Below are 26,979 nucleotides of genomic sequence, written 5' to 3'. Positions count from 1 at the left end.
ACACTGTTTTTTTTCCATCTTTTTTTTTGGGGGGGGGGGGGGGGGGGGGGGGGCAGGCAATTCTGAGGCCCTGGCCTTTCTGCCCATCAGCCTGCAATACCTACGCTGCAGACAAACTACCATCCACAGACTGTGAACTTATAGGATTGAAGGGGAGTGTAAGGAGTTGAAAACATGCAAAGGTAGAGTTTATACTGATTTACCATTGGGTGTTTCTGTGTAAACCATTTCCCTGAAGAAGAAAACAAGATAGAGATTACATCATTAATAAATTGTAGTTACATGAATAATCCAACTAATTTCATGCCCCCCACGCAATACAATATTGTTAGAGTAAACACAAAAGTTATGATGATGTTCCGTGTATAAACGTATTAAAGAGTGTCTGAACTGAGAGGTGTGTAAGGCCGGATACACTTGTAAACACTTACACTGCTAAAGTGAGCCAGCCTTGGACCTGCCCCTGTTGTTTCATTGCTACTGGCCTTGTGTCAGGGAGGGCAGGACTGCTCTGGGCAAGGTTACATCACTGGACTTATCCCTCTAAAGACATGCAAAAGCACACAGTAGACAGAAGTGCAGTTAGATCCGACTGATAACATCATTTGCATTTTCCCAGGAACCCCTTTCAATACGAGAAAAAAAACATATGAAAATGAGTAACAGATTTATAGATTGGAAAAGTGAGAAACAGGAACACATCCTGCTTTGCTGGCGTATATATATATATATATATATATATATATATATATATATGCTTTTATGTGAAAGGTGACTACTGCATCTATAAAAGTATAAAAAAACCTCACCATGTGGCCTTTCGTAATGAGGGCCAGTTCAGTGGGCTGGTATACACAGCTACGTAACTGTCCGTTGTAACCACTGTATGGGGACACAAGCTTTCCTGAGGAAAAGACACAAGGAGAAAGTGGGTTTTATTTTATTTAAATATTCAGTGCAGCATTACAGTCATTTAAATATAATGAAGTTGTTGGGTCATTTGACTTCCTTTCATAAATATTGCTGAGAATAGAGTTATTTCCTCCCAATGTCTCCTTTCTTATTTGCGAAGTCTGATATGGAGATTATCAGAAAATATTTTATATGGATATTAGAAATGTTACATATTAATGTTACACATAAATGTTACACATATCACTTCACACCTACACTTCATCTGCCTTCAGACCTCATACATTCAAATACCAGTAACTGACCACAAGCCCTTAAACTCTGATTGGCTTTTCCTGAACACGATTAAACAGAAATGGAGGGAAATAAAACGCTGATAATGGCGCCCCTCTGTTCACTATCAGATCTCTCAACAGGAGCTTCAAAGACTCAGATAGGAACAGAGAACATCTATGTCCTCCCACATCAGCAAAGGTGGGTTTGATGGCTTTCCCTGTCTGAGATAGGATGTTCTCTTGATAAGGTGTCTGATGTAACCCCAGGGGCACATTACCTGTTTCACTGGATCTACTGTCCTTTTCATCACCCTGGATGAAACCATCTCTACAGCCAAACTCTAACACGGAGACAACATTACCGACTGCGTTCCCATCTCTTTGAAAGCAGTGTCGTTAAATGCTTGCGAAACGACATGTTTGCCGGCCTCCTCTGTTGACATAATGCAGATCCTTGTTTATGTATAGTCTGTTTTTTTATATGTGTCTTTGTGTCTTTATATGGAGAGAGTGGATGGGCAAACCATATACAGTGTCTGGACTGAGCACTTATGCCATCAATTTCCACTAACATTGTTGACACAAAAGAGTGATTTCCATTGCGTCATCACCTTTTTACTCTGTGCACAGATTTAACAAGATAATCTGTCTGCCAACAAGGGACTTCAACTCAGCACATGTTCATAAAATGGCTCCCATACACCACTAATAAGCCACAGGACTGCACAGATCAGCCAAATTCACCTTTGGGTGCCAACCTGTACCACACAGCAGACAGGGAATTAAGAGCTCTGGACAGATAATGTTCATAAACAGATTTACCTCTATATCTGCAAAGGCAGATGCCTGACTGTGTATACCTATTGTAGTTTTGACTGATTACAATATAAATGTCTCGTTGTGAAATTCCCCCTCAGACATGAAGCAGCAGATAACACATTAAATGTATAAAACTGAGTCATGTTTAAAAGTTGATGATTTAGCCCTGCTAGCCTTTGCTTAGCATTAACTCCGCAATCAAAGTGTGATCAGTCTCACTAACATGGGAATTTTATAAATATGACTTGAGATACTCATTACACTTGCTTCATTTAAGCAGCCCAAACATTTAAGGACAAAACAAAACAGAGCTGAAGAATTCATTTGCAATGCTGTGTGATATCTTGAGCTACACTCCATTTAAGCCACCTCCTCCAATGGGACATGCCTCTTTTGGGAGATCCATATCACTATAGAGACGAGATTTGAACATAACCTTGGTCACTTTTCCAAGACTTGCTGTACATGTGTTCAGCATCTCTCCTAATTAAGCGCACCCATATCTAGTGCTGGCATTACATGGCATTTTACAAACATGCTTCCAGTTGGAACGTGATTCCCCAGTTAAGGTCCACTTGTATATCTTTATCCGAACCCCTGTATGAATGCCCTGTTTTACAGAGTAGTCTCACTTTATATGATACACCCTTAATTACACTGTGTTTACATATGACTCCAGAGGTGCATCATCGTGTTTATCAGAGCAAAAGCTGTATGATGGAAACCTCGTATTTTCAACTAACCTGTAATAAATGATTTTTTATTGCATTTATATATATGATCATAATGTAAAAGACATATCAACACTCTTTGCTCATAGACTGGACTTACACTATACTGTCACAACTTACAGTATAAAGAAGGTTGTCACATTAGTTTTCAAATGGTTATACCTACCAGGCTCATCCATAGAGAAGCCCTTGTTCTCCATGTACAGGTTCTGGTCTCTAAGGATGTTCTCGTAGACCATACTCCTGTTGGCGCAGAGATGATCCACATGACTTGGTTCCTCCTCTTTTTCTGATGCCTGAGTAAGGGCACAGACTTCTGGGATGATGTAAAGAACCAGGAACACCCAGGCATTGGACACCAGAGCAATGGCCAACGTAGGGTCATCCCAGTCCTGAGATCCTGCTGCCCTGTTCCCGTAAACGTACATGACAATCCAGGTCACCCAGATGCTCATAGAGAGAATTCCCGTCAAGAGGATGTAGAGAGCATCTCGACGGAACGGCTTGTGTTTGTGCGTCAAAGAGGGTATGGCCATCAGAACCACAGCCAACAGTAAGGCCATCACATAGATGAGGGCCATCACAAAGTCCCGGTTGGTAACACCTGGTATGTTGCGGTAACATGGAATGGTGATGTTTGTCACCAATGTAATGATCATCCATTCGGTATTGATGATAACTTCCACCAGCCAGAACCCTATAGCTCCCAGACAGAGCAACCAAGCCCGTGGATGACCGTCTCTCCTCTCCAACATCACCAAACAAATCCCGTGCACCAACAGGCAGGAGAAACATCCAGCAAACAGCACCCCGAAGAGGAAACGCCGCACGGCGCATGTGGTGTTATCTTGTCGCATGATGAAGGCGAAGGTGAGGCCAAAGAGGCCAGTGATGAAGAGTAGGAAGCTGAACTGCAGCGCCACCAAATTCCTCCTTGATTTGTCTGACAGGAAGGGTAGACTGGCCACCAAGATGACCATCAGCACGAAGGATGCCACTACGCCAGCCGCCGCCAAGGACTCAAGCACGATTCCCCAAACCGCATCTAGGTCGCACAGGTTGAAGTAGATTGGGTTCAAGGAGACCTCACAGCCCCTTGGGACTCCAGAGGGAGTAGTCATTATCGGGCGAGTGTATGGAGGAGCCTGTAAAGTGAATTGCACCAGCAGTGAATGTAATGTAATTGCACTAATGAAGGTGTTAATGGATTTAAAATGTACACATTGTAAAAATGACATGTGAAGATTTACCATATGAAATGACGTGTGAAATAAATGGTTTACATTATCTTTGGGTGCAGCTTTGCAGTTAATGCATGTAACCCTGCCTGTAGTGAAGTTGTCTAAATAATTTGTGCTTGCATTGCATGTCACAGAAATCTTCTTTGGAGCACTGTTGTTTCTGAAAATCCTTAATGACATCTGAAACAGGCAGATGTTACTTGCTTAGTATAGAAAAAAAACAATGTCTAATGGCAGACAGGTGGCCTTGTTGTTTGATGCCTCTGTGAGTCTCTTCTTACTAGCTGTGTCAGTGCTTGCCATAAGTATTTCTTTTATCACTTCACAGAGCATAGTTACATAATATTGTATTTCTGACAGTGGAGAAAAACTGGATTGTTGTTTTCCTTTGGAACAAAATGGACACCACGCAAGCGCAGACTGCCACCCACACTGATGCTGTTTCCTTGGTAATTTTGCCAGAGATGGTGACCTTGATCCGAGAAATCGTAGAATCTATCCCACTCAAGTCTGATTATACTCTCCTTCACTCAACCTGGCTGAATGACTTAGTAGAGACCTTTTTTCTCTTTGTATGCACCAAATGTGGACTTTCTATGATTCATGGACTAAAACAGATCTTTTCCTATCTCACCACCGACTTTGTTCAACAGTAACAATGACAAGCAACGAGCTGTGGTTAGATTATGAAAAGGCAAACGGGGCATTAAAATTAGAAAACATATCTTTCAGAATAATGAGATGAGTGTACATAGCCACTGGCCCAACACCTCTTTATGAGGCAGTGCTCAATGTTTCTGGACAGCCAGTTCAGACCTGCTTGTTCGGACTGCTGACACCACTACTCCACATGAGAATAAACAACGTGCCTCGAGGGCATTAAGTTAATACGCGGGGGGATTGGGGGCGTTGGCGGCGTGGGGCTGTCACGAGCCCGTCAGATGGAGACAAAACAAAAATGCCAGTCTTTCCCATATAATTGCAAACGTTGAAAAACTGTAGGCAGGAGATTCATATCATAAAATTTATACTACTTAGATTCACTGTTTACACTGCTCTACTCAAAATAATAATGAATCCTCTATGGTTAGGAGACTGAAAACACAAAGTATGTGAGTAACCAAGATCCCCACAAAGAGTTTGTGGGGATCTTGGTTCAAACAACATTTCGTAAGTTCTGTCTGATGTTAACATTACGGTCCACTCACCTGTTGCGGCTCTGTGTGGCAGGTGAACGTCCGCTGAGGTGTCGCTTTGAATCCGAAAAACAAGCGATGCCACTTGATAACGTATCTGACCACAAATGATATTCGACGATGAATAGGCTACTGTTTTTTTTTTATTTAGCCCCAGTAAACTTTTTCCTGTGCAGATGAAAAACTTATCCAAAATATTACAGTTCTTATCTGTCTCAACTCTTATTCTGTAATCTATCTGATACTTTTATGGATGACATAAAGCGTTATTTGACAGCGAGTGTCGCTCTGCCTGTCTAGCTGACCGGTGAAATTGTCTTACCACCCACTCTCACACTCATCGCATTTTACGCCCGCCTACATCTTTGCATCTCACCTCTATGCACAACACCCGTGCGCATACCTCCGTTAATCCGTCTCACAGCAAATGTTCTCTTTAATTTTCGTTCTTACACTCGGCCATTACCACGAGTATTAACTCGAAAAGGACCAGTCCTGAGTAAATCCCACGTAAGCGCAGTAGGAGCAGCTTTACCAACTGCCGCATTTTTGTTAACCAGCTTATTGTAACAATGGAGCCCCTAAGAGAATTTTTCTCCCAGTAAGTTCATTGCGCAAACTTTGTCACATTTATCATGATCACTGTTTCTATACTCGCGTAGCGGAAACTTTCTTCACACCAGTACCCGTAGACGCACTCATGACAACGGAGTCTCAGGGAGCCAGGAGTTCTGTTCAGAATCAGTGATGTTTTTAAATTAGGTCATACAGACTCCACCGATATCAACGTCTCAAGAATGTGGGTCTTCAGATTTGCACTCAATAAACAAAATTTTCATTTCCTTACAGTATTTTAGGAGAAAACAAATATATACAAAATGTCTCGCTTGCACTGAACACACAATCATTAATAAGGCACCATCTGGTGGATAATAATGAAACGAACAGACATGAGAAGGAGGATGTTGGGCCAGTCACAGGTATGTACAAACATTTGGGCAAAGGGTATGTTTGCCTCTGAAAGATTTTTATTCCTTTAAAAAAAAAAAAAAGCTTTTAGTGAGGCTCAGAAATGTTTGGGTTTTTGGGGCTTCAGTTTGTCGTCTGAAGACAGTTGTAGAGTTCAATAGTAATTCCAAAGTGCAGTAATGCTGTACCTTAAAAAAAACACAGAAAAAAGAGTGAATCAGTGGAAGAGAAGAAAGCCTTGACATTCTGTTAGATATCAGAAAATTCCAGATGCTAATTTCCCAGAATCAGGCAAACATTGAAGAAAAGAGTATTTTAGCAGGAGGATAATTTTAAGCATACGTCAAATTGGTTATAACATACTCGCTAAGAAAAAAAAAAGACCATGGAATAATAACTGACAGACTGTCAGAATTTTTACATGCGTCATATTTACTTTTTATTTTAAAAAAGTAAATAGTGAAACACACAGAAAACCTGTTGTGTTTTTGTTGTAACCATGTAGTCATGCCGGTGCTTTTTACCAAGAGATTCACTGAAACCTGCACTGCGAAAAAGCGTGCCCAAATTATTGCACATAAGTTTCCTTTAGAGTGCAAACGTGCAGTCTGAACAAAACAGCGGAAAACAGAGGAAATTCCTTCATCTTTCTTCCCTTCCTTCAGTTCATACAGAACTCTTTACCTCCTTTACTTAAGCTGATAAAAATTCCCCCGCTGCCCCGCCTCTCTTACTCATCCGCTGAATATCACTCCCATTAGACCGTGATAACTATGGAGCCGTGACTAAACAGTATTATAAAACCAGCTGGATCTGATTCCAGAAGGCATTGATCTGTTGGACAGTCTGTCAGTGAAGAAGCATTTGATAAGGGAATCATGTAAAACTTTCCATGTGCCATTGATTTAAAACTTTTATGTATGCTACTATGAGTTAATGGTTTTTTGTGTGTGTGTGTGTGTGTTTGTGTCTCTGTATGTGTGTATGCATCTCTGGGTTATGGTCATTCCTCTGTGTCAAGGTTATCTGTCAGTATCAGTGTTACACGTCTCAGTTATGCCTTTCAGATAAATGGACAGCTCTCTGCATGCTGTGGGACATAAGCATTTGATCTTCAAAGGGATAATTCTATCGTTTCCCTGAGAGAAGAGTTCACAGAGAATAAATCAATCTGTTCTCTCTCTCTCTCTCTCTCTCTCTCTTTCTCTCTCTCACTTTCTCACTCTCTCTCTCTCTCTCTCTCTCTCTCATCCAGCGAGTCTTCTTTTATACTGCAATGAGTCTTATCCCTGCCCAGAAAGAGATCACCTTTAATGAAAAAATGTATATTTAAACAAATTGTGTGTTTAAAACTTATACACCTATCTTTGATTTTATTTTTTATTAAACTAATAGAACAGACTAATACGCTGCGATATTGAATAATTTAAGGGTACCTCCACGCACCACTGGACATTAGTTAAACGCTGAGAGCATTATTACAGAACATCATTATTTTGATACAAGCTGTCAATGTCTGTTATAAGGACAGAGTCAGGACTGAACAAGATCAGGACTCATCAAGGTCAGAACTGGTCTAGAACAGGCCCTCTGATGCACATTGGTTTCTGAAGTGAGTTCCCTCCCAGGTTCAAGATTTTATCAAGTGTCACCAGACAGTCGCTCTCTCTCTCTCTCTCTCTCTCTCTCTCAAAATGTATTCCTCTCCATAGCTGATCCCAAAGTAAAAGGACGTCTGGACAGAGACATTCAGGTTCTTCCTGCTGATTATTTCTCTTTCATTTTAAGCCTACCAAAGACGGAGTATGTATCATGGGAATAATGAGAGACTAATTTGTACTGTTTAGCTTTGAAAGTTGTATCACTGCGGTCAATACAAGCATCTCTGTATTGACAAAAAGCCTGGGCTATGTGGATAGAACTTGTTCTTTCAGCAATATTTAGTGTCGTGTAGTTCATCTGAGCTCGTTGTTTTATTAGACTCAACATAACTATAGTGGAAATAGACAAGTATTAATGGCTCACATAATAATGCTGGAATATAAAACTCATGTAAATAGATAATTTCATTTCTGAGTCCACTGTGGTGTTGTTAGTGGTAATGATGCACACCACAGATATTTTGTCACGTTTCATTACGCCTTGTCGCTTTTCCTCCCTGGGATTCTGAATGGTCATAACTACTTTTATAGATGACCTCATTTCTGAGCTTCTTATGATTTATGGACCCCCCCACTCCCCCACCCCCTTCCACAGTCTTACAGCAAAAGCATTCCCCTTGTGTATACTTTGGAACTGGATTTTGACAGTTGTTCTTGGCTAACAGGACACTGTGTCCATCAAAATCAGTTTTCTCGAGGTTATGGTGCATTAATTAGGTGAGAGTGAGAGAGGGAGAGGAGTAAAAATTCCATTCTTCCATCTGTGACGTTTTCCTGCAGGTTTGACTGTGTGAGTGTGTGTCTGAGCTGACATCTCAAGCTGTCTCATTAGACTTGTCCCGCCAGGATTCTTTCCTGGGTGAGCATCAGTGTATTTCCGAACGGTGTGAAGGACTGGGAGATTCTACAAACCTGTCCTGACATTTCATTAAAACATGCCAACACAGATTCTTTCATAACTGTTATACATTGTGCAAAAGTACTTTATGTTAACTCTTGTCTAATCAATCTTGTAATTTTATTTTCAGTGACTGAGTGTAAATGTTTGTGTGCCTTTGTGATACAAATGAGTTACATTGAAATTAAATATCATAACTTATGGACAAATGCATTTTATGTTAATTCTTGTTTCACCACATTTGCATGTTTTATTTTTAGGGGCTGAGAGTAGATGTTTGTGTTTTTGAAATAATAAATAGTATCATTAATAATATCATCATCGTCATCATCATCAACAGAGTGGGAATTATACAGTGACAATCGAGGGAGTTCAACTATTTCTCCAGGGCTATATAGCATAGGATATATAAATGTATGGAACCCCCCCAAACTGTTGTTTTTAGTTTTTTTTTGGGGGGGGGGGGTCCAAGTCTTAATTAGGGGGGTCAGACACCCCCCCCCCAATCCACCCCGTAATTCGAACCCTGATCAACAACAACATCATCGTCAACAGTATCATTATTAATGTTATGTCTTCTAGAACAGGCCTTTTCAAAGTTGTGCTCTAGGATCCAAATAGAACCAATGTGCCTGTTCTCTTCTCTTGATTAAAAAGAAAAATATGAATATAATTACACAAACCAGTGACCAATTGAAATCTGCTGTTCCCATATCTCAACCAACACAATGTGCAGTTTATGACTCACCATAAGCAATGCCTCATGACAACTAGCGAGCTCCAACAAATTGCTACCGCTCAATCCACCTACCAGAATACACACACACACACACACACACACACACACACACACACGCCCTAATCTTTGTGTTATTCGCTGTAGAGTTTCAAATCATGAACTAGCAGTACCAGTGTGGTCGTCATTGTGGCTGTTGTTGGACTATGTTCATTATCATGTCAATAAATTTACCTGAGCTTTACTTTTTAAAAGGTTTTTACAAACTTCAAAATATTTTTTTTAGTGTGACATCCTCAATTTTTATAATGGAACAGCTAGTAAAGTATTCACATAATTAGCAATATGTTGATTAATTAGCTGATTTTAATCTGCTGAGATTTTTCCCCCACATACACACACACTCACACACACACACACACACACACACACACACACACACACACACAGAGTATGCAGTACGCAGGCTCTGAACTATTTGATATTTGAATCAATTTATCTTTTAAATATGATCATACAGAAAGAGAGTCTCCATCCCACTCAGTCACCCACTCATTTCCAAAATACACTCTGACAGTCCGCCCTCCCCAAACACGGTCCAGCTCCATCGATCGATGCCATGTAACATTGAAAAGGGAGAAACTCAAAATCAAAGGCGTAGCCATGGCAACGGCCCGACCAGATTCCACCAATCAATGAGGGTTTCGCCAGGCAGTGAGATGCTCCAGGAAGGGGCAGGCGTCCTACATAAAGAGCACGGGACAGGGAGCTCGCACCACAAAACGGGGCAAAGCGCTGTATACACGCACGCACACACGCGCACGCACGCACACACGCACACACACACACACACTCACGCGCTCACACACACCGGGCACCAGGGGACGAAGGAAAGGACGAGGAGAAAGAAGAGACAAAGCGAAAGAGCGCATTCAGAAAGGACGAGAAAAAGACGAGAAAGAAAAGACCCGGAGATGGTGCTACCGTTTAAAGGAGAAATCTCTGTGCTGGTTTTTGTGACTAGCCTGTTTATGGGAATGGGGATCCAAACAGTACCAGCCAGAGGAGGTAAGAGGACAAACTCTTATGTTTCTAACAGTCTGACTGACTATTACCCATCACTTGACTCAACCATTTCTCTCTCTCTCTCTCATTTTGTCATTCCAATAACTCTTATATTATACCTTTGTCGAGAGGCCTGTTTTAGGGTGATTCTCTCTCCATTAGTGGTCACTGAATGAGCCAGAAACAATGAGGGCCTAAAACTCAGCCCGAGGGCACCAGCAAACACAGAGAGCTGGGGTTAGTTTCTTAAATAGCCTGGCAGTTCACAACTCCTCTCTGTCAGTCCTGTTACTTTCTGGCCACCTGCACACAAACACCCCCTGGAATGAGCTTTATGCTGCGGACTAAGTCTGAGCTAAAACACAAAAGCTTTTAAATCAGGAGTTTTTTGGGGTTTTTTGGCAGATGTAAAAAGATCTGAGGACAGGACTTCAACAGGGAAAACGAAACGTGATTTTCTCTCTCTTTCTCTCTCTTTTCATTGTTTTAGAGCCATAGAGCATTACTGACCTGCATGAAAAAGTAGTTGCTAAGATGTGTGGTAGTGTGAGTAAAACCCATTTAGACATCTCTTTCTTTTCTTTTTTGGTTTCATGCACTCTCTCTCTCAGAGCTTTACTGCTGCACAGAACTGAGTGCGAGTAAATTGATTGCGAATAAACTGAAATCATTTAAATCCATCTGTGCAGATCAATGGAGCAGCACTCAACAAAAATCGGAGCAGCACTGTTACTAACCTCTTCCAACAGACATTATGGCATAATGAAATCACAGAGATTAATAAAGAGAGCAATAACATTTTCACGTTGGATTAAATATCAATTAAAAACAAATCACACAATAATTCAAAATAAACAGTATAGAATTTGCTTGCTCTCCAATTCATGAACGTACACATACAAAAAGAAAGACTCGTTAACCCAATTCAGAGAACAAAACTAAATCAATACTTCATGGCTCGATGAGTCATTTGCATTACTGTGTAATTCATAGAATCAGGAGGTGACTGGAACTGCAGAAGTGACACGAGAGTAAGTATCTCATTATTTCTCTACAGGAGAGCAGCTGGTATCTTCCGCTAATGAGAGTTTCTCTCTCTTCCTCCTCTCTCTCTCTCTCTCTCTATAATTGGGCTGTGCCTTTCATGTGCCCCTCTTTAGCCTGAGCTCCAACTCTGGAGAGCTCTTGGTCAAAAAGAGAAACAGCTGCACAGCGGCTACCCACATACACACACTCTCTCTCTCTCTCTCTCTCTCTCTCTCTCAGCATGGCTTATTAGTCTGTATGTCTCTGCACATATTTCTATGAGTTGATCAGAAGACCTCAGTATGAATGAATCAGAGCTCTGCAGGATATTTTCAGGATATCTTTCAGTTTGGGCCTCGTTAGCTCACTCGCATGCCCTCATTTGCCCCAGAAACTCTCAGTGGCTTCATACACTAATCAAGGACCCAGGATGGAAAAGAGCTTACAGAGACAGAAAGTGATTGCAAGTAATCAACATTAATACTAAAAAGAGAAGGGGGGGGGGGAGGGGAGTCACTGATGGTAAAGCAGCTAACATGATTTGGTGTTGACAATGGCAAATGCAGCAATGAGCACTTAGGATCCAGAGTATGAATACGTTTGTCTATCCTTCTGTGGTGTAAGACGAAATATTCTCAGGATTAGACTGACAATATCACATTTCTTCCTTATGAATTCAACACTGTGTCAAAAAACACAATCACACAGTCAAATTCATATCTGTACATAAAAAGGGCAAAAAAGAGTACAAAAGTAGAATAAAGAATAAATTTATGAGTCATTGATTTTCTCAGTGAGAAATATCTCGTCTGCCTTACAGCTGCATTGAAGCAGGAGGTAGTGTTGGATAGTGGTGCTACCGTGCTCAACCACTCGATGGCGCTGGTTCAGCGTCTGGAGGCCCTGCTGACCCAGGGAAATGGTAGTGATGTGACCCTGCGTATCCAGACTCTCGACACGGACGAGGTGAAGATGATCCAGGCCCACACGCTGGTGCTCACGATGCAGAGCGACGTGTTTGACGACTTGCTCCTGAACCGAAACTCCAGCGTCCTGGTCCTGAGGGAAACCCAAGACTGTGCCGCTGCATTCGATAAATTCATCAGGTAGACACATAGACAGGCTCATCACTCCACCTACATACACAGAATAAACACATACAAACTACAGATATACTGTATAAACTGCACAGACAAATACAGTAACATGTTTTCATTGTCTGAACTCATTACAAAAGTCAAATGTGAAACATTTAATCTGTCTGTAAAACACACAGTCTCAGCATCTGCTAAGGTGAAAAAGGAATCAATGTATATTAACCAATAAAGTATATGACTTAAAGCAAAAGTGAACAATGTACAAATCAAACTACCTGAGTGTGATTGAGAGAAAGAGGATTGCTCTCAGAATCACTGTATATAGGGGAAAAGTAACCCTCACTGCTGAAGGCAACAAGGTATGCAGAGGTTTGTTCCAACCCTCCACAAACACATGTTATTCTGCTAATCAAGATTCTCATAAGTATCTGAAAAATCTGTTACTATAAAATAGTATTCAGCAGGCCCTGTGCAAAGTAGGTTCACTGTCCCTGCTACATTATCGCCAGAATGCTGCCCCCTATGTATAGTTTCGTCATTACACAAATCTTGACAAGCAGAACAGTGTGACTTCACTCATAGTTGTGGATTCATCTACTGAATCGGTACATCCCATGCATTAACATCAGATACTTAGTGAGATGTCAACAGTTCAAGGCCAGAAAGTTATGTCTTCCCGAACTAATTCTGATTCTATGTTTGCGTAGATATCTGTACTGCGGTGATATCTCAGTACGTCTGGACCAGGCAATCCCATTGCACAAACTTGCCAGTAAGTACCATGTACAGCGTCTACAGCAGGGTCTCACTCGCTATATGACCCAGCACCTGTCCAGTGAATCTCCTGCAGGGCACGTGGTGAGCTGGTACCAGTACGCCTTGCAGATTGGGGATGTAGTTCTGAAGGACAGCTGTCTGCAGTACCTCGCCTGGAACCTGTCATCAGTTCTCCAAAGTGCAGAGTGGGGGTCCATCAGTGATGAACTACTCCTGTCTCTACTGCAGCGCTCTGACCTCATTCTACAGAGTGAGCTAGAGCTGTATGAGGGTCTAGAGGCCTGGATCAGTCAGAACCAACCAGCCGGAGTGACGGTGGAGAACGCTCTCCGGTCGGTGCGATACGGAATGATTCCGCCCCAGCACCTGTTCCGGCTGCAGAAGCAGTCCCCGTTGATGTTACGGTACTACGAATCCATACGAGATCTGCTCTTCCTCGCGTTCCAGTTTCACTCGGCCTCTCCGGTTCAGTTTGCCAAGTATTTCGATGTCAACTGCAGTCTCTTCACGCCGCGCAACTACCTGTCGCAAACGTGGGGTTCGCCATGGGTAATTAACAATCCTACGCGGGATGACCGAAGCTTCAGTTTCCAGACGCAGCTGGGTCCCAGCAGCCACGACTCCAGTAAACGCGTGACCTGGAATGCTCTCTTCTCCCCGCGCTGGCTCCCGCTCAGCGTGCGATCTTCCTACGCCGAACACGGAGCCATGCAGCCGACGCGAACGGACAATGGACGGCCTCGCATCATTGTCACCCCGGCTACCTCCAGCCCGGACTTCGCCGGGGTCAGCTTCCAGAAAACGGTGATCGTAGCGGCAAAGCAGCAAGGAAAAGTGGTCGTGCGCCATGTCTACAACTTCCATCAGAGCACAGAGGAAGCCGGAGACTTTTTGGTAGATGCAGATTTGCAACGTCGAGCATCTGAGTACCTAATAGACAGCTCTCTCTACTTGCATATTATAGTCAAACCCATTTACCATAGCCTCATTGTGGCCAAAAAATAAACATTCACATTTTGGTACTAATTCTATCCGTTTATATTCCTACTCTCCTCAAACCCCCACAATCAAACGTGCACACTTAAATGTTTCCAAAGCAATGTACTCATATCAGTACTCCTCTTAGTACTACCCACAAAACTCTGTCTTAAATGGGTAGTTTACAGTTCCGTGATAAATCAAGCATTTTCCATCTTATTTCATTTGTAGATTTAGTGCAAACATCACAGTTCAACACAAGACTTCAAATTTGTCTTTAGTAATTCACAGCTTCATAAATTATGTGTAGATTTCAGTAGATTTGTTACTTTACTTCGTTTTCCAGATTGTACTCTATTGCCAAATGAGTCGTACTGTTTATAGCAAAGAATTTGTCTTATATTTGTATCTCAGCGTCTTGAACTCTAATTTTGTTGGTGCTATGCAGATATAACCACATCACTCAGCCTCAGCCAGACCATGTCTGTGTGTGCACTGCATTTGGCTACAAATGTTGTACATACCAACCCCTGTACCTGCTTAATACGGCTTGATCGACACGTTTACAAAATATTACTGTAATGTAGTTTTAATTATGCTCTGTTGTCACTCCAATGCTCCATTAAAATCCTTCTTTTACAATACAAATAAGACTTTGATATATTTTTTTCCAAAAATATAATCCTGATACCACTTTTAAGAAATATCCTGAAATCTGTAATCTACCATAAACGTGAGGATTTTTTTCTGTTGATCCATATAGCCCAAATTACGAAATTCTGTAATCAGTATCATATTGTTAACCACAATCAACGTAGGTATGGAAATATGATGTACATCAAGTCCCATAATCCTTTGTGCAACAGACAGGAAAAACGTGTGCGCTAACGCCTTTCAGTCTGAAGTTGGCTGCGTCCAGTGTGTGCGTGATTGAAGCAATTTAAAAAGCGTTCAATCAGTGTAGCTGTGCGAGAAATCAGTGCACTGGAGTGATGCATTAAGTACTTTCCCACTCAGCGAAAACCAGTAAGGCTGAGACCTCATAAGTTTAAGTATATGCGGACGTATCATAACTTCCAGCGTTTGTTGCGAATCAGTCTTCATAAAGCTCCCGAAAGGGGGAGATGAGGGCAGGGAGAGAGAGAGAAGGCAAAGTCTTTTGTGCTTCCCCTCCCCCTCATCAAAGCAAAGGGGAAATGTCTCTGCCAAGACCAGGTAAGGATTTTCATACGCTGAACCAGTCTCATCCTGTATGCAAGCATTTCTGCACTTTACGTGCATGCAGGGCTGCAAGTATGGGCTGTTGATTGCATTAACAGAATATTCTGTGGATTCCTTGTTCAAGATAGATCCTGGTGCAGAGTTCCATGTAAAACGTTGCAGCTGAAGTTTTAACATATCTGTGTTAGCTAGGTAGCTAATAGTCCAGCCAGTAAGAACTGCCTATAGGGATTCATAGGAGCAAGGCTAACTCATGGTGTCCGTTTGAGTGCACATCGCTCGGCTGGATCTCGATAAAGTTATGGAAACAATGTGCAAGCTATAAATAATCATAATTGTCCCAAGGGTATAGCCAGATCATTAAGCTAACGAGTTGCTTCAGTACAGATAGAATAATTTACTAAACCTTAACTAGTGTTAAAACTTAACAAAGCTAACCAGAAAAAGTGTAACGTGCCATGCATCTTTGAACTGTTGCTTGTATTTGGCGTAATATTGGGAACACCTTTATGTTTGACAGCAGTTAGTAGTGAATAACATTAGCTGTTAGTTTGGAGGAAACAACCTAACAGTTGGTAGAATGCTATGGCTGGCTAACATTCTAACATTAGCTGACTTGATGAGTGGGTAGCTAAACTGGTATATCACCAGGGCTGATGCTACCAAGCTAGCTAGTTAGCATATTAGCAGCTTAATGACAAAGATGTTAGATTAGCGTAGCTATGCTGTACATAGCTAGTTAGCATAGCTACCCGTACGTTGTTAACGTCATTCCGTTAACCCCCACTTGATACTAGCTGATATTCCAACTCCGAAAAATTGTAAAGGTGTAAAAAAAAAATACGAAACTTAGTTTTGTTTTAAAGGGTAGTTTGATGTTGCAGATAGGATAAAACAAAAACGTCTTAGTTAGCTAACTAATCTAGTTAGCATGATAGTTAACTTGTTGGTGCGGTTTGAAAAACCTGTCATAACCGGAAAATGACAGTACGCCAGAAAACATGTCGCCCACTCACACATTCTTGTAATACTTTACACAATTGAAATATCAAACTATTTATCATGGCAAACTATCCGTGTGTCTGTTAAGTAAAGGATGTCCCGTGGCTTGTTTGAGCTGACTTCACCTTTTTGATTTTTTTTGGTCACAGTAGCGTCCTTCGGCGACGTTGACATTAAGTTAAATGCTGTTTTTGAACATTTCAAAGGGAAAATAGCCCCCCGCAACAGTATCGCATTTCTGATTATTAAATGTCCGGTAAATATAAATTAAATTTACTTTGCTCCTTTATAAGATGCGTCATCATCATTAACTACGCTAACACAGAGCTACGTTGTAAATGTAAGTAGGCATGGCTAAAACATACTTATCTATATTTATACATCTTGCTCTCACATTTACCACACACACATCATTTAGCTTCTGACACTCATACACACGGACAAAAACAGACTCTTGCGTAGCTTTGCATGTAAGGACCTGCTCATCTTTTGATGTTCTTGTTTCACTCTGGTTACTGCTCTTTGGCCGCAAACAGACTGTCATTGGTTTTGAAGTACACGCATGTTACAGTGCTGCACTATTGTTGAATGTATTTCAGTCAGAATCTGTTTTGATTGTCAGTTTAGTTATAGCACGTGTCAGACTGAACAAAACAATTGCTGTACTTGATGCCTCTAGTTTATTAGTCTGTGTATGGCTTGTTTGTCCCACTGCATTTATAAGACTTCTCCCACAGAAGTATCTAATTTGTTATTACAGAAAGAGCCCAAGTACACCCAAATTGTCTATGTCTTCACATACCAGCCAACCTGCATACAGACTATAAACACTATTGATGTGTAGCCAGATGGCAGTTGAAATTGAGTGACAGGTGATACTGGGAGGAGAAGATGGCGTTATGTTGAAATGGAGTTGTAATTGGTCCTAACGCAGGGCCTTATGAAGTGTTGTGTAAGAGAAACTGATGACTCACACAGTACAGTTGTCTCTCTCATGGCTACTGCAGAGAGAGCTGAAATGCCTGAATGCTGATTGGGTTTCCCCTGCACAGGTGTGGACAGGGACTTTGTATTCTCTAAATGTTCTACACCATAGAAAGAAAAACATGGTGGAGAAAGTATCTAGCAGCTTCTACCTGTTCTGGTTCAAGTTACACCCCACTACTTATATTTTAATCAGCATTTAGCCCTATGACTGGATTCTAGGTTCAGTTTACACATAGGAGTTCCTGACCTAAATGAACGTCAGAAGTCTGATTTCATTCTGCTGAGCATTGTACTGCAAATAAACCAGTAACAAGCACAGCTGTGAACTGGGAGGGAGAGACTCAGCTTAGTTATTTACACTTTAATGCTCCCATAGGCCACACAGAAATTAGGCCTAGATAGTGGGTCATAAAGGTAGGAGGACCATATTGTGTCAAAATATCTTATAATATTTTTGTGTGTGCAAAAGGCAAAGAAAAAGTGCCACTGATAAAGTTTAAATGGTGGGAATGATTCTCCTCCTGTTGGTGATCGATGCCAGGGCTGCCATCTCAACTTTTCCCCAGGGGGAAAGAGCTCAAGCTTTGGACCAGGATCCTGCCTTGTTTGGTAGTGAGCAGTCTTATACACTCTGGCAGGTTCAACATAATAAGACACACCTGCCTCACTTAACCCCACCCACATTCCTTCAGCAATGCACACACAACTAAAGGCCAGTAAGAAGTAGGTTCTGCACTGTAACAAAGAGGTCAAGGTGCTCTCTGTTTTGAGGCCTTGTGCTGTTATATGTCCTCCTCTTTGGATTGATTTGATTTTTTTCTTTTTCTTTACAGCTAATGTGAAGACTTGAATTCTGAGATCTGACTGAAAGATTAGCTTGTGTGGAATGTGCTCCCACTCAGAAACAATCATACCTGTCACAGCCTAGACAAATCATAATCTGAATCACTGAATCACTTGTATTACACCTCATGCCAGAGGACTTTCACTGGGACCTGTTACCTGTACAGTCTCTAGGCCTTACTGTATGTGTATGTATGTGTGTGAGAGAGACAGAGAGAGAGTGTGTGAGACCATATACTGCTCAAGGCAGTGTTTGTGGTGTTTTTGGCAAAGTCTGCACAGAACCCAAAAAAAAAAAAACCCCACTCTGCACACCAACGGTCTGAGAATTCCTAAACAGTGACGCTATTGAGGAATTAGCATACACCCAGCAGCTTAAAGTGAGAATCCTGAGGTCTGTTAGTCAGTTGTCACGACCAAACAAACTGAACTGAACAGTGCTTGATGCTTCCTGCAGCTTAACAATCAAGTGATTTTTTTTTTTTTTTAAATATAAATGGAACCTAGCAGGATTCTGACCTGACCATTCAAATCTTCAGACAGTGGACATTTTTCCATTTCCTTGGATGTTTGGCATGGCCTGCAATTAACTGCATAGCGCTTTAAAATTATGCCCCAGGGCTAATTCTCTGCGGAAGTTATAATTTCCTCTTTAGCTAATGGCTTGTTCCAGAAGGACGTGTAGGTGAAAGGGGTCATGCTCTGTTTACTGTGTGTTAGCTGGGCTCTATAACACCTGTGTGGTCACACTGGTTCATGAGAATTGGCATGAAGAAGAGGGCAGTGATGTCAAAGAAACGGCAATGGAATTCCACAATAGTTCCAAAGAATGTTCTTAACTGAACTGAAATTAATGGAAGCTCTGGCTCCCAGTGCAATGGTTACTCCCCAGAGAGTCCTTCAGAATGCCCTTTCCTCAGACAAATTATCTTTCTACGCTGTGTCTCAGGCTGGTGTGTGAGTTTGGATTTAGATCAGTTTGGTGAGGGGAAGCACACATGTGAAACACACTATTCCACAGACTTTCGAGTTTTCAAGGTGGACTCAAAACTTCTCTTATGTCAGATGGACAGATGAGCTCCCAGGTCTTGTGGGAACTGGCTCAGTATTTTTTTTTTTTTTGTCAATGGGAAAAGCTTGTTTTGCATTGAAGGTGAAATATTGAGCCTTGACGTAGTTTCTATTGGAAAGTGTGAGATGATGTGGACTGATTTTTCTCTCTCGGTTTGAGTCATTGAAATGTGACTGTCATGCTGTCTATCAATGGCATAGAGTGAAGGGGACGGTGAAAATTTCCCATCTCTGCTTTGAGAGTGTGTCGGACCTTTGTGAAATAATAAACTGTTTTGTTTTCTTTCCTCCATTCTTTCTCTCCGTGTCTGTTTCTCCGTCTGTCAGGTAAAAAGAAGAACAGAGGGGGCCTCCGACTGTCTAAGGAGGTCTTTGAGCAGCCCCAACCTGCAGCTACGTAAGTATGCCTGAGGCCACAAACACACAAACCTCTCTCTCAGGTAGCTCCAAGACCTTCAGACAATAGGATTTGATCAAAGGCCTCCTCTTTGACTCAAATCCCCGTCTGATAATGATAACCCGCACCATTGTAATATCACTCTAGAATTTTCAGAGCGTTCTCGATATTCTTCTCCTTTCTTTTTGTTCATTTTGTTTCCTCAGACCCCCGCGAGACCTGGACTCCAAAGCGTGTGTGACTATTGGTGATAAGGTAGGGTGCAAAGGGAACACCATTCTACATCAGTTTACCTTGAAACACTAGACCTGGAGTGGCTGTCTTACAGACCGCTGATACTGATCACGTGTAAAATATCCCTCAAAATCTGTTGAGGTGAGAAATGTGTGGATCTGTTTGGTTAGGGTTGGTGGTGAGATGGTGGCACCAAGCGTTGGAGGTTTTGGGTTGGTTTTTTTTTTCTTTTTTGACAGCTTAATGTCTCTCAGGTCTTCCACTGTCAGCTTCACAATAACTCCATGCATTTCATGATTTTTGTTTGTCTCACTGGTGCTTATGAGTAGAAGTGGCTCTGTGTTCACTTTCTCTTTTGCAGAGAACATTCTAGTCAAGTAAACAGGAAATATACTCAGTCATGGAAGGGATAGCATGTAATTTGTTTTTTTTTGTTTATGAAATTTGAAGACCATCGGAATGGTGGTCTTGTTGCCTCTAAAATTGAGCTTATTGTTCACAGTAGTTGTCGAGCACAGCGCAAGATAGTCGCCAAGTTTACAAATGCTTACAGCGTTTATAAAAAGAAGAAAGATTTTAAAGTTGATGCACAGCTGCCTTGAGTGCTAAATTTGTATGGAATGTATGGCATGTGAACAAGCCATGAACTTGTTTTTGACAGATTAAGCTTCCGTTGTCTTCTTTAAATTCATCTCGAGTACGCGTTTCTTAAGTCTCAGACCCTTGCCTGGACAGTCGTCTTCTGAGATCCAGTATACCTCTACCCCTTTGTTCCCCTGTTCTTTCTCATTCGGTCAGGTATATTGATAATCTTATTTCCCACAGTAGTTGTAACACAATGTGCTTCTCTCTCCTCTTTCTGCTTCCTTTTTTCTCTACCTTTTTTTTTTGTTTTGTTTTTTTTGGGTAGAACTTTGAGGTGAAAGCAGATGATCTGGAACAGATAGCGGAGTTGGGCAGGGGGGCTTATGGAGTGGTTGATAAAATGAGGCACGTGCCCAGTGGACTGATTATGGCCGTGAAGGTGAGTGGAGCATGTTTTTTTTTTTTTTTACTCTGCGTTGAGTTCTTCCTCTTCGTGGCCTTCCTCGTAGTTCGTCCTCCGCCGTCTGCTGCACAGCAAATCAGAACGCAAGATATTTCTGTTACGTGAACAGAGGAATAATTCTCCTGTTTTTCATTTTATACATCAAGCAGTTCTTTGCTGTATATTAATGCTAATGTAGGTTCCATGAAGCCTGACTGTGTGCCTGTGTGTGTGTGTGTGTGTGTGTGTGTGTGTGTGTGTCTCTCCAGAGGATCCGGGCCACGGTGAATACACAGGAGCAGAAGAGGCTGTTGATGGATTTGGACATCTCCATGAGAACTGTAGACTGTTTTTACACAGTGACTTTCTACGGCGCCCTGTTCAGAGAGGTAGCTTAGCTGCTCGGCCCTGTCCTCTATTACTGTGACCCCTTTGACTGAGTTCGCCTTCACTTCGACTGCGCCACCTTTTTAAGTGCCCCATAATGATTGCGCTGAGTGAAAATGACATCAAAATGACTGTCGTTTTCTAGTTTCTTCTGTTGGGAGTTAAATTGTGGCAAGTAAGAAAATAACGTGGTTATTTATATACCACATGCATGGGAGCAGAGGCTCCGTGAATGACAGGCTGTTGGACGTATTGAGGCTTTTTCATTTTCCAGCACAGATTTCTATGGACAGAAAAGTAATAATCATTGCAGAGGTCATCTGGGTTCTGTTTTGTCCCAAAGTGCTCGATTTTACAGGCATGGAACCATGGGAAGTTTTGAGCTGAAACGTAGTTTTTGGAATTAAAATGAATGTAGTTCATTATGCTATAATTCATGATTGTCCATGAAGCCCACAAAGTGCCTTTTTAATGTTTAGCCTGCAAACTGTTTGAGAGTACCTATGTCATTAATAGGTAACTTAAAGGATAACCATACCAAGATCATATATCTAACTGATGCATGACAAGGTAATTACCTACATGGAGCTCAGAATCACCATTGCTTTGTAATGCAGAGACTGAGCTGAGAGAGCAAGTGACAACTGAGAATTTAGTTTGCGAAGGTTCTAGTCACCTTTCTGAGACCTGGCTGGAACAGAGGAAATGGCATCTTAATGGAGTCATAGAGTGTGTGTGTGTTTGTGTGCACGCGGTTCAGGATGGCCTTTCATAACGACCAACTTCCTGACTCTCCCTGTCCCTCTTTGTTTACTCTGTTCCGATTGGTCCCCTCCTTGCGTTGCCAGGGTGATGTGTGGATCTGTATGGAACTGATGGACACGTCACTGGACAAGTTCTACAAGCAGGTCATTGAGAAGGGCCTGACCATCCCTGAAGATATTCTGGGCAAAATGACTGTATCGGTGTGTACCCCCAACCTAATAATACACTCTACCTCTTATTCTAAATGTTAATGTTCCTTTGCATCTTCTCTTGGAGAATAGCTAACAGAATCTTCAGGTTTTGTATATAACAGCTTACACTAAGGTTTTGTGTATAATCTATAATAAAGCTGTTGATGTACTGCAGACGAATTTTCCAGTAGCAGGATTGCAGGGTAATTCCTAGGGTAACTGTAATTGCAAGATGACCTACTGTACACTTAAGCATTGGTCCCAAAACTAGAACCTCAGAAAGCAACTAATGTCCATTTGGCAAAAGGAAGATTATTCATTGTTAGCAGTGTGACTCAGTGCCAGGCGGATCATTATGATTCAGAATTCACTTCCTTCCTCTCTCTCTCTCTCTCTCTTGCTCTCTCTCTTGCTCTCTCTCTCTAGATTGTCAAAGCTTTGGAATATCTGCATAGCAACCTCTCAGTCATTCACAGAGGTAAAACACACACTTAAGGGTCCAGTGTTTACACACACTACTTTACCTAATGTTTACTCCTTTAATTGTTATCAGTTCGTGATAGTTATACTGTAATTTATAAAGGAGCATATGCTGCGGTCGTGCATATATGTCAACCGTCTCCTATAATTATCTGTTTACATAAAATACGTTATGTAAGCTGGAGAAATAAAGGTGCAGGTGTTTGACTGAAATCCAAAAAGCACAGTGCACAGGAACACTCGCCTGCTCTGTCCGGGCATGTCTGGACATGTCGGGATTTGACCCAGTGACTAGACTCTTCACCTTTGCCCCACAGACGTGAAACCCTCGAACGTTCTCATAAACACAGAGGGCCAGGTGAAGATCTGTGACTTTGGCATCAGTGGTTATCTGGTGGACTCTGTGGCCAAAACCATGGATGCTGGCTGCAAGCCTTACATGGCAGTATGTATCCGTGGGGCGTATAGAACAGTGATGCTCTAGCAGCGTTTGAGCTTGTCGGTTAACCTCAGCCTTTTGATCGTTTTTGTTTATCTCTCTCCTTCCCCAGCCGGAACGGATAAACCCTGATCTCAATCAGAAGGGTTACAATGTCAAATCGGACATATGGAGTTTAGGGATCACAATGGTAGGACTCCCAACCTCTTCTTATTTATTATCATATCTTTAGCATATTGGAGATCTGTGGGGAATAACATGCATATGCTTTGAACTCGCTGGATGGTAGCACTTAAATGTCTTTTTTTTTTTTTTTTTTTTTTACGTTTTCTGTGTGTGTCGTGCGTGTCTCTCGGCGTTGGGCGGGACCCGTCAGATTGAGTTGGCCATTTTGCGTTTCCCGTACGACTCTTGGGGCACACCGTTCCAGCAGCTGAAGCAGGTGGTGGACGAACCATCTCCACAGCTGCCCGCCGACCGCTTTTCCCCCGAATTTGTGGATTTCTGCTCCCAGTGGTTTGTACCCCTCTCTTTTTCTCTCTCTCTCTCTGGTTTAGCCAGTCCTGTGTCAGAACAGTTCCTCACTATGGGTGGGCATTTATCTACTGTTTATTTATCTGTTGTGTTATCACTCTGCTCATATATATGTCATATACAACTCATATATGTTATACCATATACAAATAGAAATATTATACAGTATATACAACATATTATTAGAAATATACAATTCATTTATATTTCTTTCAATTTGATATATGCTAAGAAGAATGATGTGCTGTGTTTTGGATTGAGAAATTTACCAAAGCTGTTCCATCTTTAAGTTTTTGAGTAAATCTGAGTAAAACTTGTTGTGCTTCTTGACTGGGTCTAAGGGTGTACAGTGGCAGGTGAGGCCACACTTTCCCCCTTCATTCTTGTCTTGTTGTCATCCTTACAGCTTAAAGAAGAATTCAAATGAGAGGCCAACTTATGCAGAACTCATGGTTAGTTTTCAATCATACCTGCATTTACATCAGACAAAATTCTACATGCTTATGACAGTCAAGACGTAACGGTACAACATTCAGTGTAATGATTCAGTTTGATGGGTTATACTAGAATATCTGTTGTTTCCTTTAATTGAGGGCTTCTGTCATTTGGGGTAATTAATAGAATTGATACGTAGTTGTACATCTTCTGTCAAATGCCCACAAGAGGACAGACTTGCCCCACACATCTGTCTGACTACATGAAGACACTGTGTTTGTGACACGGAATATATGTACTGTATATTTTTTGACACAAGGTCAGAATTTAAGTTTTTTTTTTTTTTTTTTTTTAACGTTCTTGTCTTTCAGCAACATCCCTTCTTCACTCTTCACGACTCCAAAGAGACAGACGTGGCCAGTTTTGTCAAAGTCATCCTCGGGGTCTGATTGGTGGCTCCTTCACTGCAGATCAGTGTGTGTGTGTGTGTGTGTGTGTGTGTGTGTGTGTGTGTGTGTGTGTGTGTGGGTTGGACAATCCCACCACATCCCCCAACCCAACCCCCCCAGTGCCCCCCCCCCCCCCCCGCCCCTCCTCCCTTCAGACTTGCACAAACCAACACCGCCCTCACCAGAACATTTAAACCCTCGCCCCCAACGTGTCCCATAGACTTAAACCGGCGAAAGCAGAGACACGCGAGTGGGTAAGAGCCAAGCTAAGCACTGGAGGAAGGAAGCCCACCCCCCCCCAAAAGACTGAACAGAGCAGACACGGCATCCATCCTTCTGCAGTCCCCGCCACTCCCCCCCCCCCCTAATTTTAGTCGAACCCCCATACCCCACCCCACTCTGCTCCAGACGCCCCCGATCCGCCATGACTGAAGTCTGCTCACACTAACGGATAAAGTCGGACTATCTGCCAAATCTCACGTCACTGAAACACAATCTCTGAGTTCATGTTCAGCATCCCTGCTGCTGTGGCCGTCTCATCAAAGATAAGCCACATACTATACATGTAACTCGTGTCTGTTTCCCCTGTGTCCTACACACTCACAGAGGAATGGCCTTAAGATGACAGTGGTATTATGAGTACTATTAATTATTATTATCATCATCATTATTATTATTATTATTATTGTAATGCTGTGATTGGAAGCCTGGTTGTCACTGTTTTGTGAAAGAGTTGAATGTTTGGTCGCTGGGTTTTCTGTGCCATTCAGTTAGGCTCAGACTCGCTCATTCAGAAAAGTCAGAGTGTTGGTGGAAAAGGTCAAATGTCAAGGGGAGGGGTCCCTTCGCTTAAGAGAAAAGGGGAGGGGAGGGAATGTCATTCCTGGATGATTTGGTCATGGTCCCACATCCAAAAGAGCACACTGTACTGAGTACTGATACACGCCTTTCCATTTCCCTTCTATGCAGTGTTACCACGCCCCATTTCACCTCCCTACCCCCCCCCCCCCCCCAAAATCCCCAGCAGAGCCCCGCCCATTGCAGCAGATTGCATCAGGATTGGTTGTGAATTCATAGCAGGAGTTTTTGAGAGGCAGCCCATGGAAGTGCTCTAAGTTTCTCTACTGATGTTAGGGTTTTAAGACAGTTGGCTACATCCAGTCCTCTCTGAGCCTTGTCTAATGATATCACACCTCTGTATGCTGGAAAGGGACTGGAGCAAATCATTCTCTTCCTCTTCTGCTTCTTCTTTATTTGTTTTTTGTTTTTTTTTTCTCTCTTGACAGTGTTATGCAGTTGTTGAATAGAGGGATACTGTGGATTGCCCCCATCTGGTGTATCTGAAAAGAGCATTAATGTTTTCCAGTGAACGCTCCCCTTATGCCTTACCTGTGTGTTTGAGAATGAGTGGGGAAAAAAAAAAGAAAAAGATGATGTATATTTAGTATTGTGAACTTTTAAAAAAAGTGGAAACCTTGCACTGTGTAGTCTTTGAGGCCGTTAAACCGTGTCTTGCACCCACACCGAAAGACGGAGTGGATATTACACAAGGCACGGACTTAGAGACACACACACACACACACACACACACACACACACATGCTCACCTATCCACACACACATACACACACACACACACACACACATGCTCACCTATCCACACACACACACCCCTTGTATTGGTGTGCTGCCACTTCCTCTCAGGTTGCATCAGCCTGTTTTACCTGTTTTTAAAATGGACACCGACTACAAGCTCTGGAGTTGAACCTGAAGGGTCAGTATGTCTCACTGTCAGAGGTGGATGTTTGAGTTTCGAGTGGTCACTGGTTCACCTCGGCCACATACACGTCATACGCATAAACACACAGACATATGCACATGCATGCTTCTGTACAAAGTCTCTGTGAATGTTGGCAGACACGTGCCCCATCCAAAGGCCCCCCCCCCCCCTCCCCCAAGTTCTGCAGAGCAGAGATGACGACAGTGACGCACTCTGCACTCTGGTCCTCCGGCGCCACTGCTTCACTGGAAAAGCTCTCCAGTATAACTCTATGTTCTACTACTTCAGAGTCAGTGACTGTCGAAATGAGTTTGATCTTTAGTTTTGTGAGAAGGGAAAGGTGGTGATGATATGAA

General features: G+C 42.2%; 3 protein-coding genes across 5 annotated transcripts; 2 read left to right on the top strand and 1 right to left on the bottom strand.

Moving 5' to 3' along the window:
- Nucleotides 1-477: 477 nt before the first annotated feature.
- On the bottom strand, nt 478-3,858 carry LOC115825982 (G-protein coupled receptor family C group 5 member C-like). The gene is made up of 3 exons (XM_030789666.1): nt 2,904-3,858; nt 810-904; nt 478-543 (listed from the first exon to the last, which is right to left on the bottom strand). The coding sequence occupies exons 1-3, from the start codon at nt 3,856-3,858 to the stop codon at nt 478-480; spliced, it is 1,116 nt and encodes a 371-aa protein (XP_030645526.1).
- Nucleotides 3,859-5,746: 1,888 nt separating this feature from the next.
- btbd17b (BTB (POZ) domain containing 17b) lies at nt 5,747-14,408 on the top strand. Its single transcript, XM_030789665.1, has 3 exons — nt 5,747-5,775; nt 12,324-12,635; nt 13,334-14,408. Exons 1-3 carry the CDS (start codon nt 5,747-5,749, stop codon nt 14,406-14,408), a joined length of 1,416 nt encoding a protein of 471 aa, XP_030645525.1.
- Nucleotides 14,409-15,300: 892 nt separating this feature from the next.
- On the top strand, nt 15,301-24,895 carry LOC115826291 (dual specificity mitogen-activated protein kinase kinase 6). Of its 3 annotated transcripts, XM_030790053.1 has the most exons (13): nt 15,301-15,596; nt 19,833-19,902; nt 20,059-20,061; nt 20,109-20,157; nt 21,047-21,160; nt 21,433-21,552; nt 22,399-22,515; nt 22,933-22,984; nt 23,304-23,431; nt 23,538-23,615; nt 23,802-23,941; nt 24,366-24,411; nt 24,766-24,895. In XM_030790053.1, the coding sequence occupies exons 1-13, from the start codon at nt 15,506-15,508 to the stop codon at nt 24,841-24,843; spliced, it is 1,086 nt and encodes a 361-aa protein (XP_030645913.1). In that variant the 5' UTR covers nt 15,301-15,505; the 3' UTR covers nt 24,844-24,895. The 3 variants fall into 3 exon arrangements, with proteins under 3 accessions (XP_030645913.1, XP_030645912.1, XP_030645911.1); XM_030790052.1 differs by lacking the exon at nt 20,059-20,061 and having other exon boundaries at nt 15,301-15,591; nt 19,822-19,902; XM_030790051.1 differs by lacking the exon at nt 20,059-20,061.
- Nucleotides 24,896-26,979: the final 2,084 nt, after the last annotated feature.

Source organism: Chanos chanos, chromosome 13, assembly GCF_902362185.1.
Source record: "Chanos chanos chromosome 13, fChaCha1.1, whole genome shotgun sequence".
NCBI classification, from domain to species: Eukaryota; Metazoa; Chordata; class Actinopteri; order Gonorynchiformes; family Chanidae; genus Chanos; species Chanos chanos.
This window is presented reverse-complemented; position numbering and strand designations above follow the sequence as displayed.

Coding starts and splice junctions, on each gene's coding strand:
- LOC115825982 (XM_030789666.1), bottom strand. CDS start 3,858: ATGACTACTCCCTCTGGAGTCCCAAGGGGCTGTGAGGTCTCCTTGAAC. Junction 905..2,903: donor CTTCTCTATGGATGAGCCTG/GTAGGTATAACC, acceptor TCTTTTCCTCAG/GAAAGCTTGTGTCCCCATAC. Junction 544..809: donor TCATTACGAAAGGCCACATG/GTGAGGTTTTTT, acceptor GCATGTCTTTAG/AGGGATAAGTCCAGTGATGT.
- btbd17b (XM_030789665.1), top strand. CDS start 5,747: ATGGAGCCCCTAAGAGAATTTTTCTCCCA. Junction 5,776..12,323: donor CTAAGAGAATTTTTCTCCCA/GTAAGTTCATTG, acceptor TGATTTTCTCAG/TGAGAAATATCTCGTCTGCC. Junction 12,636..13,333: donor GCATTCGATAAATTCATCAG/GTAGACACATAG, acceptor ATGTTTGCGTAG/ATATCTGTACTGCGGTGATA.
- LOC115826291 (XM_030790052.1), top strand. CDS start 15,506: ATGAGGGCAGGGAGAGAGAGAGAAGGCAAAGTCTTTTGTGCTTCCCCT. Junction 15,592..19,821: donor GGGGAAATGTCTCTGCCAAG/ACCAGGTAAGGA, acceptor GTGTCTGTTTCT/CCGTCTGTCAGGTAAAAAGA. Junction 23,432..23,537: donor GCTGCAAGCCTTACATGGCA/GTATGTATCCGT, acceptor CTCCTTCCCCAG/CCGGAACGGATAAACCCTGA.